This window comes from Pelobates fuscus, chromosome 3, assembly GCF_036172605.1.
Source record: "Pelobates fuscus isolate aPelFus1 chromosome 3, aPelFus1.pri, whole genome shotgun sequence".
Classification (NCBI taxonomy): Eukaryota; Metazoa; Chordata; class Amphibia; order Anura; family Pelobatidae; genus Pelobates; species Pelobates fuscus.
This window is the reverse complement of record NC_086319.1, coordinates 256,569,312-256,587,720: the sequence shown is the minus strand read 5'-3', so window position 1 is coordinate 256,587,720 and position 18,409 is coordinate 256,569,312. Positions and strand designations below refer to the sequence as shown.

The window sequence follows — 18,409 nt, the reverse complement described above, 5'->3', positions numbered from 1 at the left end:
GTGAGTAAGCAAGAAACTGCTTAAATTTTGTGGGTCTTGTCACAGAGGTGGAAAAAGTAAACAAAAAAACTATTACTCTGTTATTTTTTTTTGGTTGTTTTTTTTCCCCTTTAAAATATATATATATATATATATGTATATATAAAAATCATATGTTTAATTTGTTTAAACTATTTCTCTGAACAGTTATGTTTGCTATTATTTCTCCATTGTTTGTATTTTGGAGCGCTGTGATCATGCTTGAAATTTTAGCTGTATTATAGAAAAACTATGAATTCAGATACTTCAGTTTATTCCATAAATGCATCAAAAACATAGTCTCCCAAAAGGCTCCTTTGCATGAATAGCACAGTGTGTTTTAATGCAAAAGCAATCAATCCAAAATAACCAATACAAAAGATACATTTGACATTGCTGCAGTTGGGAAAAGTTCTGCTGTCTTTTAAAACCCTGCACTAAACACTGCCCTTTTTTTTTTGCTCTCTCTCTCTGCAGACATTGGGGAGAATATGACAGATATGTAGTAATAGACTTACTCTGTCTAGGTGCCCTCTTGGTGTAATGATGCTGTTTTGTGGTTAATCTCCTTTTACTGTCAGTGTTGTGCCAGAGCTGTGACATCACATAGTGCTGTGAAGTAGCCAGCATGTAGGAGATATTTTAGAATGTGGACAGAGGAGACTTAACATGTATAATATAGATTGCAACAAAACAATTATCTTAAGCATGACAATAAATGTGTTACTTAGGACTGAAGCTATAAAATTTATAAACTTTGTGTTTGTACCTTTAAAAGGGTTACTCCAAGCATCATAACCACCACTACAGTCCTCTGCATCAAATTACTTTTTCCCTAACTAAAAATAATGTATTCCTTAATAAGCAATCAGGTGTCATGAGCGCACTTAAGAGACTCAACATCAGTGTGTTAATCCCTGTCTGAACCTTCATTCCCAATATTAGCATATGTCTCTTGCTTTTGGCAAGATGCTTAACATCAGCAGGAGCATGTCTTGATTACTAGTGACGGGTGCCTTGTTTCCCTTTAGCCATGCATCTATCCCATTACCTTTGTTACTGCATATGTATTTTTGATACACCGGATTTAGATTTGCTTCTACGCATTGTATTAATTTGGATTAGAATAATGTGTCTTGGTTATTTTAAGAATGTTATTTCAAAATTAAAATGATTTTTTTTTTATTAAATTTAAATGAGAAACATCTCCCAGGAAAGAGTGGTTGGAATGTAGACCTTTTGCTAAGAAAGTGTCATAGGTTGGGTTATAGTTGTGTTTAATTTTTTTTATTTTTTTTTATTTTGTTATTATGAATGTCTGCAGGGTTTATTCACTAAACAATTATTGTTATTTTGAAATTTGGTCTTTAGAAATTACCAACAAAAATAGCTGATCTGAAAAAATGATTTAACTCTGTTACTGTGGCGGAGCTCCCGTACTTAGACTGAGTACCTCCACCACGTCAGCTTCCTCCCACTACCAGTGACCCTTGAGCGCGCTGCAGACCCAGTCACAGAAGCTTGACCATTGTTGATGGTCTTTTCCACCCTGGACCAGGCCTTTGTGATTATAGCTATGAAAATTCTTTCTCCAGCGGTCCAGTGACCATAGCCCTTTCTCCAAACACCAGGCAACACTTGGTTTATACTAAAAACAACAACAACTTTTATTGAGAATAGCACATGTATTTGTAACCCCTACAGCTTCATTTACTTACAATAGGCTTACAGTGGTGCTCAATGGCAGTATGGACTTTAGATAGAATCAATCATACTACATATCCCAAGCCAATCATTAGCAGTATGGACTACAAAGCTTACAACCAGTGTGAATGGAGCCTTCTAATTAACAGGGGTTGGGACAGACAATAACCAGGGCTGAGGACCACATGTGAAGAACTCCCCTAGTTAACCTACCTTGTTTTTTTCTGACCGATCCCCTTGGTTCAGTACTTTATTTCTGATGAACACTCTCTCACTGGTATTTGGCATCCATTTTGTTACTGTTGAACGCTACCAGTGGCATGTAGCCACAAAACCTCTGTAATTCCTTTTGGCCACTCCACCAGCCTTTCCCCAGTCCACATCACCCCATCTCCCCTTTCCCGGCCAGCCAAGAGAACGGCAATTTGAGGGAAGGCACCCTGGACTATGGCGACCACTCCCTGGGAGCCAGGGGAAGCTCAAATGTATTTGTCTTCAGGAACTCCATATGAATTAACTGACTGACCGCAAGGACAATCTACCTGGAACTATTTTGGGCTTGAGCCACATGTGCACTCGGTCAAAACTTTACCACGGTGGCGATCTGGCTACACTACATGGATCTGAGTGCTATTGGGACGTCTTGGGAACTCAGATCCATGCTATCCAGGGATATAAAATCATGTGGGGGTTCCTCTCTGTTTTCCTTATGTTTGGGGGATTTTACCTGTTGTACCTCATGTGTCTGGAAGATAATTAGTTTAAGACTAAGCAAACTCACTTATCTCCCAGACACGGAGACGCCTGGGCGGGTTTCACTGTGTATGAATAGGAACCCCATGCTGGGGGTCGTGTATATAAGCAGGTCACTTGGCTCTAATAACACAAGTTATTTTGTACCCTTCATCAATTCTCGACCGATGTTTGGGTGTGCAAAAGAGGGAGCGCTATATTTACTGGAACTCTACTGGGAATCAGAAGACCTGCAGATGAACGTACCACTTTGGGTACAGGCGGTTCGTCACACCACATAACAGATTTAAAGGAGTTGCAGGGCAGCTAATTTGAACTGGTCTGGAAGTGTCCCTGGAACAATGGGACAATGCCCTGCTGGGAGAACATTAAGGCAGGAGAAACAGGAGGGCAGGAAGGCACATACAACCAGAACAATCAAAACATTCAAACAAATACACAGGACAAAATCATATGGGGAAACGTATAGACACTCCTAACCCAATATAAAACAGACAAACCGTCTCTGGGCACGAGGGATGCTGTTGTAATACAACAAACGCCCAGGGCCCTTACCCAAATGGACAACAGCCCATTTTAGGGACTCCTAGGACCAGGCACAGAAGGCTAGCCTTTATGCTTCACCAGGAGGCTGTGGCATGGGAGCTTCCGTAACATCTACCATCCTTTGTTATATTAGCCTTAATTTTGCCTTATGATTTTTTCTTACATTTATTACTCTATCTTTATTCTCTCCACAGATCCATCTACAGTTTCCCTCTGAGTTTGAGTTTAGTCAGTATTACCTGAAGTTCTTGGCTTATCACTATGTGTCCAACCGTTTCCGCACCTTTCTACTTGATTCTGACTGTGAGAGGATAGAAAAAGGTAAGAGGCCTGTGAAAGTACTGTAAATTTGTTCCATTTACCTTTCCCTTACAAATAACATAAACATATCATCAACAGATTAATTGTATTTTCTTACTGGTCTATAGTAAGTTTGAGTAATTATAGATTGAAGATCTGACTGTTTTAACCTCATGCAAATTGTAATTTGTCAACCCTTAAAGGATCACTATAAGGGTTAACACACCATTTAGGTGACATGCCCCCCCCCCCCACCTCCCTCCCCCCCATAAGAGTATAATACTCTCCTTATTTCCAGCATCGCGCGGGTCCGCTGGTGCTGTGACATCATCGAAATGGCCGATTTTTATCCAATCCAATGCTTTCCAATAGGGAAAGCTTTGGATTGGCTAAAATCGTTATGGGGGCGGGGTCAAATGCATTGGCCAATCAGGACCTCCTCATAGAGATGCATTGAATCAATGTATCTCTATAAGGAAAATTCAGCGTCTCCATGCAGAGCGTGGGGACGCTGAATGGCAGGGCTGCTTACTGTGCAGCCCTGAGCCAGGAAACCCCTCCAGTGGCCATCTAAGGAGTGGCGACTTGGAGGTGTCCCTAGGGGCAATGAAAAGGCAGTGTTTACATGAAAATGCCTGAAGGGAACTACTATACCCACCAGAACAACTACATTAAGCTGTAGTTGTTCTGGTTACTATAGTGTCCTTTTAATGACTATTACTTTTAAGGAGTGCCATAGTGTCAGGAATACAAACATATATTTCTGACACTATAGTTCTAATAGCGATGGTTAGGTCCTCTCCCCCCTTGTCAACAGAGCAATGATGAGTTTACTTGCCTTTCTTCCAGTGTCTCCTTGTGGCTGGCTCCGCCTCCTTAGCTGTGGTCATGAAATAATCCAATGCATTGGGAGACTATTGCGCAGTCGTGGCAAAACGCATCTCCTCATAGACATACATTGACTCAAGTAATCTATATGGGAGAACGTTCCGTATGTCCTTGCATAGCGTGGAGACGCTGAACATCAGTGCTACACATTGTGCAGCACTGACCCAGGAAGCACCTCTAATCTGACTGCCACTAGAATTATTACTTTTTTTTCCTCTTAAATAGGCAGTGTGTACATTAAGAGGTCTGCAGATACACACTATACACACCAGAACAACTACATTAAGCTGTAGTTCTGGTGACTATAGTGTCTGTTTAAATAAAGTTGCAGAGAGCATGTGTTGTCAACAGCCAATCAAAGAAATAAAGAAATAGGATAGTTGTTAAACACACAATTTAATATACACAATTTGAATAATGCAACAAAAAAATTATCTGATGCTTTGTTCCCAACATGCCCAAATTAAACCAATTGTAAATTAAGTAAGTGCACTCCATTGCTTCTAGGAGTCTTGTATGAAGAGAAAGGAGATCGGCGTAGCCCCCAGGTATGTCGCTCAGTGTGGGAGTACATGGAACGCCTGCATAAGAAGAATCCTGTGTTCTATAACTACATGTTTTGCCCTGAGGATGGAGAGGTGAGATACATCAGTGGAGATAAATTAGGTTTCATTGTATATTAGGGATTCTTTACGGTGGAAAAATAATATATCCAAAGCCATAATTAATCACAATTTTCTGCAATAAACATGGTGCCACATTGAGTGACACATGAATGTGGTTTTCTTTTTGATTACAGCAAAGACGGTATTGGAGTGAGGCTAGACTTCTTAAATATGCTTAATTTTATCAGGTACTTCGCCCATACAGCTCAGTTTGGGGTCTGCGTGTGTGGGATTATTACACCCATGAGGCCCTAAGTGAAGGTCCCTCATACGATTGGGAACTTCTGCAGGGTCCTCAACCTGAGGAGCCTGAACGGAATGACAGCTCTGCTCCCCAGACCAAGAGGAAAATAATCTGGCCATCCTACCATGCACCGGGACGTCTAGAACCAGATGCCATCTCTCACTTACTGGAGGTACGTACATGTACAGTGACCATGAGGGTATTTTACTTCATATGGAGTGTGAAGTATGCCCATTTCAGTCAAACCGTTAAAGAAAGATGCTCTCAGCCATTCACTGGTCACCCATTGGCAGTAATGCTTCACAGATGTACATATTTTCTGAAGCATTACTCACTATGGGCAACCAGTGATAAACTGAGGGTGTCAGCTGGCACTCTCGGCCTACCACAGCTACTCAAGCAAATGTTTCAACATGTAAGTGCAACCAGAGAAGAGAAGCTGGAACAGAAAGAATAAGAAGAAGAAGAAGATATGACTTTATTGAACACAACACAGGAATTTATAGGCACATTCCCCACAGGAGGTCATCACTTGTAAATCCCTCCCCATAGACTTGGTGACCAGGACATAATTAGTTTAAGTCACCATATTTGAATAACCTGCTGGACACCAAGAAATGTTGCACAATAACATTTGCACAATCATATAATAACCTAATTAACTTCCATTCTGTTTTAAATTAGTGTGAATACAGTACTGTGTTTACAAGGCAGTGTGGGGACAGACAATAACATGGGCTGAGGACCACATTGGAGATTTAAGAGCATGGCAGAACAGTCAGTTTGAACTAATCTGGAAGTGTCTCTGGAACAATGGGACAACACCCTTCTGGGGAAACAACAAGGAGAAGATGGATGAAAATAACGAATAAATACATTATACACACCCTGTACCTATAATGGGCACAGGGTGACTAAAACATAAGAGCCATCTGGGGACCTACATAGTGATGGTGACTACTGTGGCATCTATATACTGCTAAGTTTTCACTAGTTTCTTTCACTTTTCTCCCACGTATTTTAGGAATTACAGTGTCTCGAGATGGATCTTGGGCAGGTTCCTGAACGTTGGAAGGACACTTGGGACAAGATAAAGGCTGCTCATAGAACTGAAAGTAGACATGAGAGCAGGGTAAGTCTACCAAATTCATCCACACATCTCCATTGTAGTAATCGGTTTCTCATGGTGATATGTGGTCCACAACAACATTGCAGCCTCAATGGGAATAGGTTTATAGCGTTTCTTTATATGACAGGCACCCACTGTCGTCTTATTTATTTTTATTTTTTGTATAGTTGATTTAACCCTTTAACATTGGGACAATAAACCCCTGCTCACACCAAGGAGATATAGTTATCAATCAATACCTTCGTATCCCCTCTGCCAGCTTGTGCCACATTTAGTAGCCCCAGATTTACTGAGCTGTATGCAGTTTTTAAAGTTTGTGACTGAATGCATTGTGCTCAGCCGCAGTGAATTCTGTAGCTGCCAGCTGTTCAAGGGAGGTCCCTACGGTCCCCCTGCAAACCACCTTGGCAATTGTGATTGGTGCTAGGCTTTGGCAGTTGCCATGCACCGATCATAGTTTGAACGACAGGGAAAGCTTGCTGGAGGTTCTAAATTACAGTGAGACGACTCTTGCGGTGGCCTACTCGCATGGGACCCGAGTGTCGCCGCCTAGGACTCATTTCACTCGGTGATTATAGCACAGAGATCATGGTAGAGGATTATAGCTGTTAAGCAGATTCACACCAAGTACCAGCCGAGACTTAGTATAGGGTGAAGTAGAACTGGTTTTATTGAGAAAACAGCACACTTTTACATTTGGGTTCTCAACAGCAGGTCCCCATGAGAACAATAGAGATTGCAACATGCCTAGCTCTATCCCTCCTCAGTAACTGGCCGACCAGTGGCGGATCCAGGGGGGGGGCAACGGGGCAATTGCCCCCCCCCCCCGAGATTCTCCCCTGCCGGCTAATGCAGGGCTGACATTGCCCAAGTGCCAGCCCTGCATTGTGCCTGCAGACCGGGGAGGGAGATCAGTGATCAGTGATCTCCCTCCCCGGTCCGCAGGCACATTACTGACAGCCGACCGGCAGGGGAGGGAGAGAGGACTCGGGAGCTGTTACCAGCAGCTCCTCCGGGTCCTCCTCTCGCGAGATTTGGAGCGTTGCCGCGGTAACCACGGCAACGCTCCAAATCTCGCAAGAGTGAACTCTAGCCCTGGAGCGCGGGCTAGAGTTCACTCCTACCACTGGGACCACCAGGGAATCCCCACTGGGACCACCAGGGAAAGAAAGATGTCCCCCCTCCTCCCAGTAAAGGTAAGAAGGGAGGGGGGACATAAATTATATATTAATTTTAATTATTAAATGTAAAAAAAAACCACACACACACATTAAACAAAAAAAAAGCCCCCCCTCCCCCCTATCCTTCTTCTACACACACATTGCCCCTGCCCCCCACACACACACACACATTGCCCCTGCCCCCCACACACACACACACATTGCCCCTGCCCCCCATACACACACACACATTGCCCCTGCCCCCCATACACACACATTGCCCCTGCCCCCCACACACACACACACATTGCCCCTGCCCCCATACACACACACACATTGCCCCTGCCCCACACACACACACACATTGCCCCTGCCCCCCACACACACACACACATTGCCCCTGCCCCCCACACACACACACACATTGCCCCTGCCCCCCATACACACACACACATTACCCCTGCCCCCCATACACACACACACATTACCCCTGCCCCCATACACACACACGCGCGCACACACACATTGCCCCTGCCCACCATAAACACATTGCCCCCACATACACACACTGCCCCCACACACATACATTGTCCCACACACACACTGTAACTGTCACACACCCATACTGACCCACACACACACTGCACCCCTGACATATACTGCCGCCCTCACGTACACACTGCAACCTTCACACACACACACTGCTAATACACTGTCCCCCTCACACACACACACACTGCACCCCTCACACATTGCACCACTCACACATACCACTGCTCCTCTGCCCTACTACAGCCCCATTTCCCAGAGGACCTCAGGTAAGTTGTCAAACAGTTCTTAAACAGTTTGACTACTTACTCCGGGAGGGGGTCTTGGCATTATTGGCACTATAACCACTAAACTGAGCTGTAGTGGTTATTGTGTCTGGATTATTTATTTAAATAATCTACAAGTGCCCCATCCGAGATCAGGCTCTGGATCCGCCACTGTGGCCGACACGCAGTTGTGGGAGTACAACTGATACATAAAAATATACAAAAATTACATTCTAATTGTACAGGAACCCCACATGCATTATATAGCCGAATAGCCTGGATCTGAGCGCCCAAGTTGTCCAAGTAGTGCCCAGATCCGAACGCCCAAGTTGTCCAAGTAGTGCCCAGATCGATCCAGTGTAGGCGAATCGCCATCGCGGTAAAGTTCGGGCTGGCCAGTCAATTTTGAGGAGTTCCTGTGTGAACATAAACTAATGCTCCTCTTTGGCTCTTAGGGAGGGAATGCTCCCCTCAGTCGGTAGCGTCTTTTCCCCCGAATAGCGGTCTCCTGACTTGACTGTGAGAGGAGCAGGTAACGGTACGGTTTCCCTGGGGACTGCGAGGGGGAGTATCCAAAAACAGTTCCATGCATTAAACGTGTGTTTGGTTATACGAATTGCGGCCACTTAGAGAGAGCACTTGAGTTTATTTGACTCTTTGAAGTTAATGAGCCAGGGGATGGTCGGTGTATGGTAATATAAAAAGGGGAATGAGCCTTTCGTTCTGAAAACGAACAAGGGGGATATGTGCAACCGAACGAGCAGGACCAGGTCTGCTACAATGTTTAACTGTACACATTTATACATAGACGCCCCAGCATGGTGTTATTAATAGAACAATGGTAACCCCACCAGGCCTTTCTGTGTCTGGAAATAAATTAGATCAAGCACTGCTAATGCAATTAACTCCCAGGCACACACATGCTTAATGCAATTATCACCCAAACATTTGAAAAACCTCCACAAACATACGGAAAACAATGGTAACCTCCCCACTCATGTCATATCCTCGAATAGCTCGTTCCCGACAACCCAATCTATAAAATAGCGACATAATCAGTCACATAGGGTCTGTGCTACCTCCACTTAAAGTGTTGTCTCGATTGGAGCCCTCCCAGGCCGCATGGTGTCTTCCCAACCGCTTAATCTGTGGAAGTCTGGATGGGGCAGACCAACCTGGATTTCCTGGTCACCTTGTGCCTCCAATAAGCACAGAGTGGCATAAAACGGGACAGGGAAGCATAGTAAGGGAGTTCGCCATGAAGCTGCCATGGCCCCCTCACAAACTCAGACATACCCCCGTATCCACATTCTCAGGGGGTTGTCCTGACCAACCCACATATGAACAGTAACCCCAGAACCCAATGTTCCCGGCCCAGGGGTAGTACTTGTCACAGTGGGCAGACATTTCGGTGCCAATTAACACTTTTACATGAGGCATAGGGTTTCCGTACCCACATCCCCAAACAAATTTTGCCCCCGCAAAGCTCTCTCCTGAGCACCCACTCTGTCCAAAAAGCGCTCTGATCGTAGGTGGTTGGCACAAGTTTGCTGGAAGTAAAGTTTTGAATAGGTACCAGCCATCCTCTGATCCGCTGGGTGAAAAACCCTGGTTACCCGAAACAGCGCTTTCGGTCGGTACATGGAGCTCCACTCAAGTCATGGGTACCATTGGATACATCACCACCTTCTCTATCCCCCCTCAAAATAGAAACAAAGAATGTGACGACAGATAAGAACCAATTGGCCCATCTAGTATGTCCAATTTTTTTTATTTTTTTTTTAATACTTTCATTAGTCCCTGGTCTTATCTTATAGCTAGGATAGCCTTATGCATATCCCACACATCCTTAACCCCTTAAAGACCAAACTTCTGGAATAAAAGGGAATCATAACGTCCCTCATGTGTCCTTAAGGGGTTTAAACTCCTTTACTGTGTTAACATCTAGCGCTCTGATAGGTGACTCTGGGACCAAGAGAGCTTGTGACAAAGTTTTACCGGACCACGACTAGTCCGCAATCCGATCAGGAATTCCAGAGCAAAAAAATTGTTGGCATCTGATTGAAAATGAAACCTTTTCTTTTCATGCAGGCTGTGTCAGTCACAGTCCAGGAGAGGCGATGCCAGGTCTGCATGGACATAAACAAAAGTGATTTAACTCCTAAATGGCATGGAATTAAGCAGGGAGACTGCAGGGGCAGGCATTGATGTATACACCACAACTATTTCATTAAGCTGAAGTTTTTGTGCTGCCTATAGTGTCCCTATAAATTATGGTGGAAAAATTACATAGCACAAATTCTAGGTTTTGTTCTAGCCCAGAACCTGGACATTTGCCTTTGTCCTGAAGGGTTAATAAATGGAATTGACCGAGGTGCAGTTTGCAAGAATATTCTATATAAATCACTTAAGTATAATTAACTCTGAATCCAATACTTTGTTTTGACATACCCACCTTTTCAAATAATGTTTGTAATTAAAAAATAAAATCACTTTTCCATGTGTCTCAATTAAGTTCCTGCATTTATAGTGCTCCTCTATAGTAGATGAGTTTTAATATATGTATGTATGTTAATGTTATAGTTTTGTACTTTGTCATATTGTATTGTCTTTTATAAAACTTGAATATAAAAAACAAAAGATTTAATATGAGGGGGTGGAATTTAAACTCTGTGTCTCAGCAAACCTCACACAACACTTTGTCCATTCTCTTCCTGTGAATAAACCATGTCCAAATAAGCTGGATTAATATCAATGTGTACACAAGCTGAAACATGACCACTTATACTTCGAGTATATAGCCACCTGAAGGCAACACAGACTTTAAGCATCCTGAGGTGTATTCTATAACAAGTCAACATCTGGTTTTATCTGTTAGTTTACATAGTTTGAAACACTTTGTTATGCCATGGCTCTAACACTTAAAAAAAAACAAAAAAACAGTGCATTTATTTCTTGTCATTCTATGTCATGTTTAACTTGTTTTATGCTGCAGTACATCTTTTACAATTATCAAATAACACTGCACTCCAAAAATAAAGAAATATAAAAATAAAATCAATGTGTAACATATTATTACTTTTTGTGCCCTTTAGAAGTCCAGTGCTCTGCTAATGTCATCAAACGTATCCTCACATCGCCACTCCCTGGGGGTTTACTTACAGGAGAGTGGAGTTGGATCAACTTTAAATCTGAGCTTGGAGAGCGGGCCAAGCTCAACCAGCACCCCGAGTGGATCAGGAAAACTGGGGTCTCGGAACAGCACCAGCACCTTATACAGCCAGTTCAACACGGCTGAAAGAGAGAACAGGTAATACAGACCTGCAAGAAAGAGGAAATGTCATGTACAGAATAGTTATAATATTGTTTTTCCTATTGCAGAACATGTTTTGATTAAAACATGAAAATTAAAAAATAATCTGCCTGTCAACTTATTGGATCAGGGTATTTAGCCATTAGTTTACGGTTTTGTAATTGCCCAGGCAGCCAATATCTGTTGGCTTTCAAAATCTCTCAGGATACTTTTATTTTATTTGGTTAATGCACTCCTCAATGATTATGGGAATGTGAAATTCTAAATATGAGTATATGCAGAAGTAGAATTTTATCGAAAGTACAGTGCAGACAGTATACCCCCCCCCCCTTCCCTTTTTAATACAAATATTAACATTCACGCTCCTGCTCTTTCTGCACATCCACACACTGCAGTTTATGGACTTAACTCTACCCAGGTCAGAAAGTTAATCCACCACTATGTATGCTCTCTTTATTTTTAATAATAACGCAGCATATTCTGCCTAGCAGTTGAGCACTTGGTAGCAATTTCCTTTAACAGATATCTGAATTGTGATGACAATACTGCTACTGTGCAAAGATTTGGTAAAGGATATGATCGTGCATGTTTGCAATTGCAGCTCAAGCTCCTTCACAGTAAACTTCGAAGGAACCTGTCGGTTGAGTTGGGGACTTTGTGTAGCGTGAGTGTAATGGATTGCCTGGTCACTTTTAATAACTTGAGCTGGACTCTAGACACCTCCTCCACAACAGAGCTATCAACATGTATTTTTAAGGTTATTATTGTCAGGTGCCCTGGTACCTGGTAGGTAATTACATTTTCTTGTGCTTTGTCAGCCATATTGACCCCCTGTTTGGAATGTTGTGGAGCCTGCAAATTCACAATGACAACTGGTGCAGGACTCCTAAACACACACTTTACGACAAGGCTCAAGGAAGCAGGGTGAAAGGTCAGTGTAGGACTAAGTGGGTCTGCCTTGACGTTGGCAGGCGGGCATTCCCTCCAATAGCCATTGGAGTAACTAAATGACCTGCATTTGTCTAAATATACATACGGATTTAGGAGAGAGCGCAGGTAACTTTTTCTTTGGTTTTTACTATATATACACCTACCTTGGTAATAATAATGTGTGTTATTCTCCCCTTCAGTAAGTGTCATCTAGTGCTTGGGGAGGTGGGCTGTAATCACTACAGCTGCATTTTTTCCACCCTGAGAGGACTTTAGCGAAGATACTCACTCATAGTATTGAAGCTCCAATACAGTGTGTATATATCTGTGTGTTTTCCATTAAAGATAGACCTGTTTTACCATTCATCACGCCTCAGCATTAAGTAGAATGTGAGGACATATATTTATTTACATAAACTGGATTAATTGCTAACCTAATGTCTTTATTAAAAAAATAAATAAAAAAGAGCAACAACAAAAAATACAGCTAGTGTTTTAGAACATTATTCTAGAACAAAAGTATTGGATTAGGTGTTAACCGAGTCTATTACAGTGGGGATGTTTTGTAAAGTTGGATCATTGGTTGTATTTGAAAAACAATGGCTTAAAAAATATACACATTGAGTTAAGATTGTGCCCAGCTTAAAAATGCTTACTAGTGATGTCCCGAACGGTTCGCTGGCGAATAGTTCCTGGCGAACATCGCTTATTCGCGTTCGCCGTGGACGGCGAACATATGCGCTGTTCGGTCCGCCCCCTATTCGTCATCATTGAGTAAACTTTGACCCTGTACCTCACAGTCAGCAGACACATTCCAGTCAATCAGCAGCAGACCCTCCCTCCCAGATCCTCCCACCTCCTGGACAGCATCCATTTTACATTCATTGTGAAGCTGCATTCTTAGTGAGAGGAGGGACAGTGTAGCTGCTGCTGATTTGATAGGGAAATTGATAGCTAGGCTAGTGTATTCAGTGTCCACTACAGTCCTGAAGGGCTCATCTGATCTCTGCTGTAAGGACAGCACCCCAAAAAGCCCTTTCTAGGGCTAGAACATCAGTCTGTTTTTTGTTTTTTTTCTGTGTAATGTAATTGCAGTTGCCTGCCTGCCAGCCTGTGTGTCAGTCTCACAGCATATACTGTGCCCACTTGCCCAGTGCCACCACTCACTCACTGGTGTCACAATAGCTTGCATTTAAAAACACAACTTTTTTTACTGTAATATAATAGCAGTCAGTTTCCTTCACGCGTGTGCGTTTCAGGGCCTGCCAGGGCACAGTGTCACACCAGTGCAACTCATATCTGGTGGAACAGTAGTGTACATTTAAAAAAATAAAATACAGTTTTGACTGTAATAGATTGAATAGCAGTTGTCTGCAAGCGTGTGTGTCAGGCCTACAGCGCCTACTCTGCTAACTTCTGCCACTGCACAGTGCCACTCATATCTGTTGTCACAGTAGCTTGCACGCATAGTACCACTAATCGGAAAAAAAATGACAGGCAGAGGCAGGCCACCCCGCAGGGGCCGTCGTGGTCGTGGTGCTGTGATTCCCTTTGGCCCTAGAATAATGCCCAGTGTTCAGAGGCCACGTACCCTGAACTTGAAAAGTTCTGAGGACATAGTTGACTGGCTAACACAGGACACCCAATCTTCTACAGCTTCCGCTCGGAACCTTGACGCACCATCCTCCTCCAGCTTAGCTTCGGGCACCTCTCAAGTTACCACTCGCCCCCCTGCCGCCACTGCCAACACTAGCACCACAGCCGCTTCACTTGGAATGTCAGAGGAGTTATTTACACATCAGTTGGAAGAAATGAGTGATGCGCAACCATTATTGCCAGAGGATGTAGATAGCAGGGATATGTCTCAGTCAGGCAGCATTACACACGTACGGTGTGATGATGATGATGTTGTTCCCGCTGCTGCTTCCTTTGCTGAGTTGTCAGATATAAGTGAAGCGGTTGATGATGACGATGCGTCCGTGGATGTCACGTGGGTGCCCGCTAGAAGAGAAGAACAGGGGGAAAGTTCAGATTGGGAGACAGAGAGGAGGAGGAGGAGGAGACGAGTTGGAAGCAGGGGGAGTTCGTCACAAGGAGCTAGTGGCACAGTCAGACAGCATGCATCGGCACCCTCGGTCAGCCAGACAGCATGCCAATCAACGCATGCTGTTCCCACCACCAGAATACCGTCATTGCAGAGCTCAGCAGTGTGGCATTTTTTTTGTGTGTCATTGCAACCTGTGCCAAAAGAAACTGAGTTGTGGGAAGTCCAACACCCACCTAGGTACAACTGCTTTGCGAAGGCACATGATCGCACATCACAAACGCCTATGGGATCAACTCATGAGTACAAGCAGCACACAAACTCAAAGCCGCCATCATCCTCCTGGTCCAGCATCTTCAGCCACGTTAACCACTGCTGTCCTCCTTGCCCCCTCTCAACCATCCGCCCCTCCGTCTCTCGCCTTGAGCAGTTCCTGCTCATCTGCCCACAGTCAGGTGTCTGTCAAGGATATGTTTGAGCGTAAGAAGCCAATGTCACAGTCACCCCCTTGCCTGGCGTCTGACAGCTGGCTTGACTGAACTGTTAGCCCGCCAGCTTTTACCATACAAGCTGGTGGAGTCTGAGGCAAAATTTGTAGCTGTTGGGACACCGCAGTGGAAGGTACCCGGATGAAATTTCTTTGCACAAAAGGCAATCCACAACCTGTACTCGATTGTGCAAAAGGAAGTAATGGCATGTCTGGCACACAGTGTTGGGGCAAGGGTCCATCTGACCACTGATACCTGGTCTGCAAAGCATGGTCAGGGCAGGTATATCACACTGCGCATTGGGTAAACCTGCTGACGGCTGCCAAGCATGGTATGCGTGGCTCTGCAGAGGAGTTGGTGACACCACCACGACTTGCAGGCAGGCCTGCTGCCACCTCCTCTACTCCTCCTACTCCATCCTCTTCCATAACCTCCTCGGCTCAGTCCTCTTCTGCTGCTGCGTCTTGCTCCACATCAACGGCACCCCCCCAGCTCCCCAGGTACTGTTCCACATCCTGGATACGGCAGTGTCACGCCGTCTTGGGGTTGACTTGCCTGAAAGCAGAGAGTCACACCGAACCAGCACTCCTGTCCGCCCTGAACGCACAGGTGGATCAGTGGCTGATTGCGCACCAACTGGAGATCGGCAAAGTGGTTTGTGACAATGGAAGAAATTTGTTGGCGGCATTGCATTTGGGCAAGTTGACACATGTGCCGTGCATGGCACATGTGTGTAATCTGATCGTACAACACTTTGTGCATAAGTACCCAGGCTTACAGAACGTCCTTAAGCAGACCAGGAAAGTGTGTGACCATTTCATGCGTTCCTACACGGCCATGGCGCACTTTTCCGATATCCAGCGGCGAAACAACATGCCAGTGAGGCGCTTGATTTGCGACAGCCCGACACGTTGGAATTCAACACTCCTAATGTTCGACCGCCTGCTCCAAAAATAAAAAGCCGTTAACGAGTATTTGTATGACCGGGTTGCTAGGACAGCCTCTGCGGAGCTGGGAATTTTTTTGCCACGTTACTGGACGCTCATGCGCAATGCCTGTAGGCTCATGCGTCCTTTTGAGGAGGTGACAAACCTAGTCAGTCGCACTGAAGGCACCATCAGTGACATCATACCATTTTGTTTTCTTCCTGGAGCGTGCCCTGCGAAGAGTGCTGGATCAGGCCGTAGATGAGCATGAAGAGGAAGAGTTGTGGTCACCATCACCACCAGAAACAGCCTTATCAGCATCGCTTGCTGGACCTGCGGCAACGCTGGAAGAGGCTTGTGAGGAAGAGGAGTCAGAGGAGGAATGTGGCTTTGAGGAGGAGGAGGAAGACCAACCACAACAGGTATCCCAGGGTGCTCGTTGTCACCTATCTGGTACCCGTGGTGTTGTACGTGGCTGGGGGGAAGAACATACCTTCAGAGAGATCACTGAGGACAAGGAACAGGACATGAGTAACTCGGCATCCAACCTTGTGCAAATGGGGTCTTTCATGCTGTCGTGCCTGTTGAGGGACCCTCGTATAAAAAGGCTGAAGGAGAACGACCTGTACTGGGTGTTCACGCTACTAGACCCCCGGTATAAGCAGAAAGTGCCTGAAATGTTACCGAATTACGGCAAGTCGGAAAGGATGCAGCAGTTCCAAAATCAATTAAAAACTATGCTTTACACAGCGTGATGTCACAGCACAACGGGAATCTAACAGGGGAAGAGGTGAAAGTAATCCTCCTCCTCCCACGACCACGCCGGCAAGGACAGGACGCTTTACAGACGTGTTGTTGATGGAGGACATGCAGAGCTTTTTAAGTCCTACGCATCGCCACAGCCCTTCGGGGTCCACCCTCAGAGAACGACTCGACCAACAGGTAGCAGACTTCCTCGCCTTAACTGCAGATATCGACACGCTGAGGAGCGATGAACCCCTTGACTACTGAGTGTGCAGGCTTGACCTGTGGCCTGAGCTATCCCAATTTGCGATAGGTCTTCTGGCCTGCCCTGCTTTAAGTTTCCTGTCAGAAAGGACCTTCAGTGCAGCAGGAGGTATTGTTACTGAGAAGAGAAGTCGCCTAGGTCAAAAAAGTCTAGATTACCTCACCTTTATTAAAATGAATGAGGGATGGATCCCGAAGGGACTGACAGTGGGCGATACATTCGACTAAAAAAAGGCCTGATGAGGGGGACATAACTGGGTGTCGCGGCTGCCGGCCCGCCGCGTGATATTTAAATCCCTAGCTCACCCCAGTACTTTGCCCTGTCGTGGTTTCCTGTTCCTGGTTTCCTGAGAGTGCTTTATCATTGTGAATCTGATTTCCTGGTATCCTGATCTTGGCTTTTCCCTGGTTATTCTGAATTCTGGTTTCCCTGACTTGGCTTGTGTAAACGGTATTGTGTATTTTCTGGCTTTCTTGACCTCGGCTTTCCCTTTGACCATTCTCTGTCTCTAGCGTATTAGTCCGGCCATTCTAAGGTCCGGTTTACGCTCTGTCCTTTTATTTTCCTTTTCTTGCCTATGTATATGTTTACATAGTTTCTGCGTGCTGGACCACACTAGTAGTCGTGACATTGGGATTAAACTGATAAGAATAGTACTACTTAACACACCACTCCTATCTGGTGGCACATTAGATTGCACGCGCAGTGCCCTAAATTTGAAGTAGGAGGACCAACCAAGCATCTTTTTCCATCTCCTTGTTCCTAAAATCGATGCCATATACACGTCCCCTCATAGGGGACGTAACAGGGATTAAACTGATAGGAAAAGTACTACTTAACACACCACTCATTAGCTTGGCTAATATAGCTTGGTTGCTTCATCTAAGTGTTGCTTCTAAGTGTGTGTGTGGTTGGAGATATTCTGGAGAGTTTTACAGAAGCTTCAACTGTCTAAGAGTTGTGCTAAGAGTTTTCTTTTTTACTGTTACAGGTAAGATTCATCTGTAGGAAAAGGTTACTGATTGCACAAGGTTTGATTTCCTGTTGGTAATTATAAGGCATTTGATTTGATTAGGTAGCTACTTGCTATTGATTGCTGTTTAAATTAGCTATTGTTTGCTAATAAGCAGAGGCCTACCCAGGTGTTAAACATTCCTAGTGGGAGGTGATTTTAGGAGTATATAAGGGTTGTTGTCATTAGCTTGGCTAATATAGCTTGGTTGCTTCATGTGAGTGTTGCTTCTAAGTGTGTGTGTGGTTGGAGATATTCTGGAGATAAACTGGAGGTAATCTGAGGTATTCAGGAGGATAAATAAAAAGTGAAGGTTTGTTTGATTTAAATTATTCACCTAATTGGAATGGCAGACTTAGTTCAGTGTAATAGTTGCTTTGCATTTGTTTCACGTTCCACTTTTTGGAGGTTTGGTTGTTGTCTAATCTGTAGACAGTTCTCTATCTTGCAGCAGGAGATTGTATT

General features: G+C 44.5%; 1 protein-coding gene across 4 annotated transcripts in view; it reads left to right on the top strand.

Annotated features, from left to right (window-relative positions):
- SBF1 (SET binding factor 1) overlaps positions 1-18,409 on the top strand; it is a 136,822-nt gene that overhangs the window by 103,357 nt on the left and 15,056 nt on the right. For all 4 annotated transcript variants that reach the window (XM_063448367.1, XM_063448365.1, XM_063448366.1 and 1 more), the window contains 5 exons: positions 3,216-3,342; positions 4,717-4,847; positions 5,063-5,290; positions 6,143-6,250; positions 11,318-11,532. In XM_063448367.1, coding sequence (XP_063304437.1) covers positions 3,216-3,342; positions 4,717-4,847; positions 5,063-5,290; positions 6,143-6,250; positions 11,318-11,532 — 809 coding nt within the window. The remainder of the gene's footprint in view (positions 1-3,215; positions 3,343-4,716; positions 4,848-5,062; positions 5,291-6,142; positions 6,251-11,317; positions 11,533-18,409) is intronic.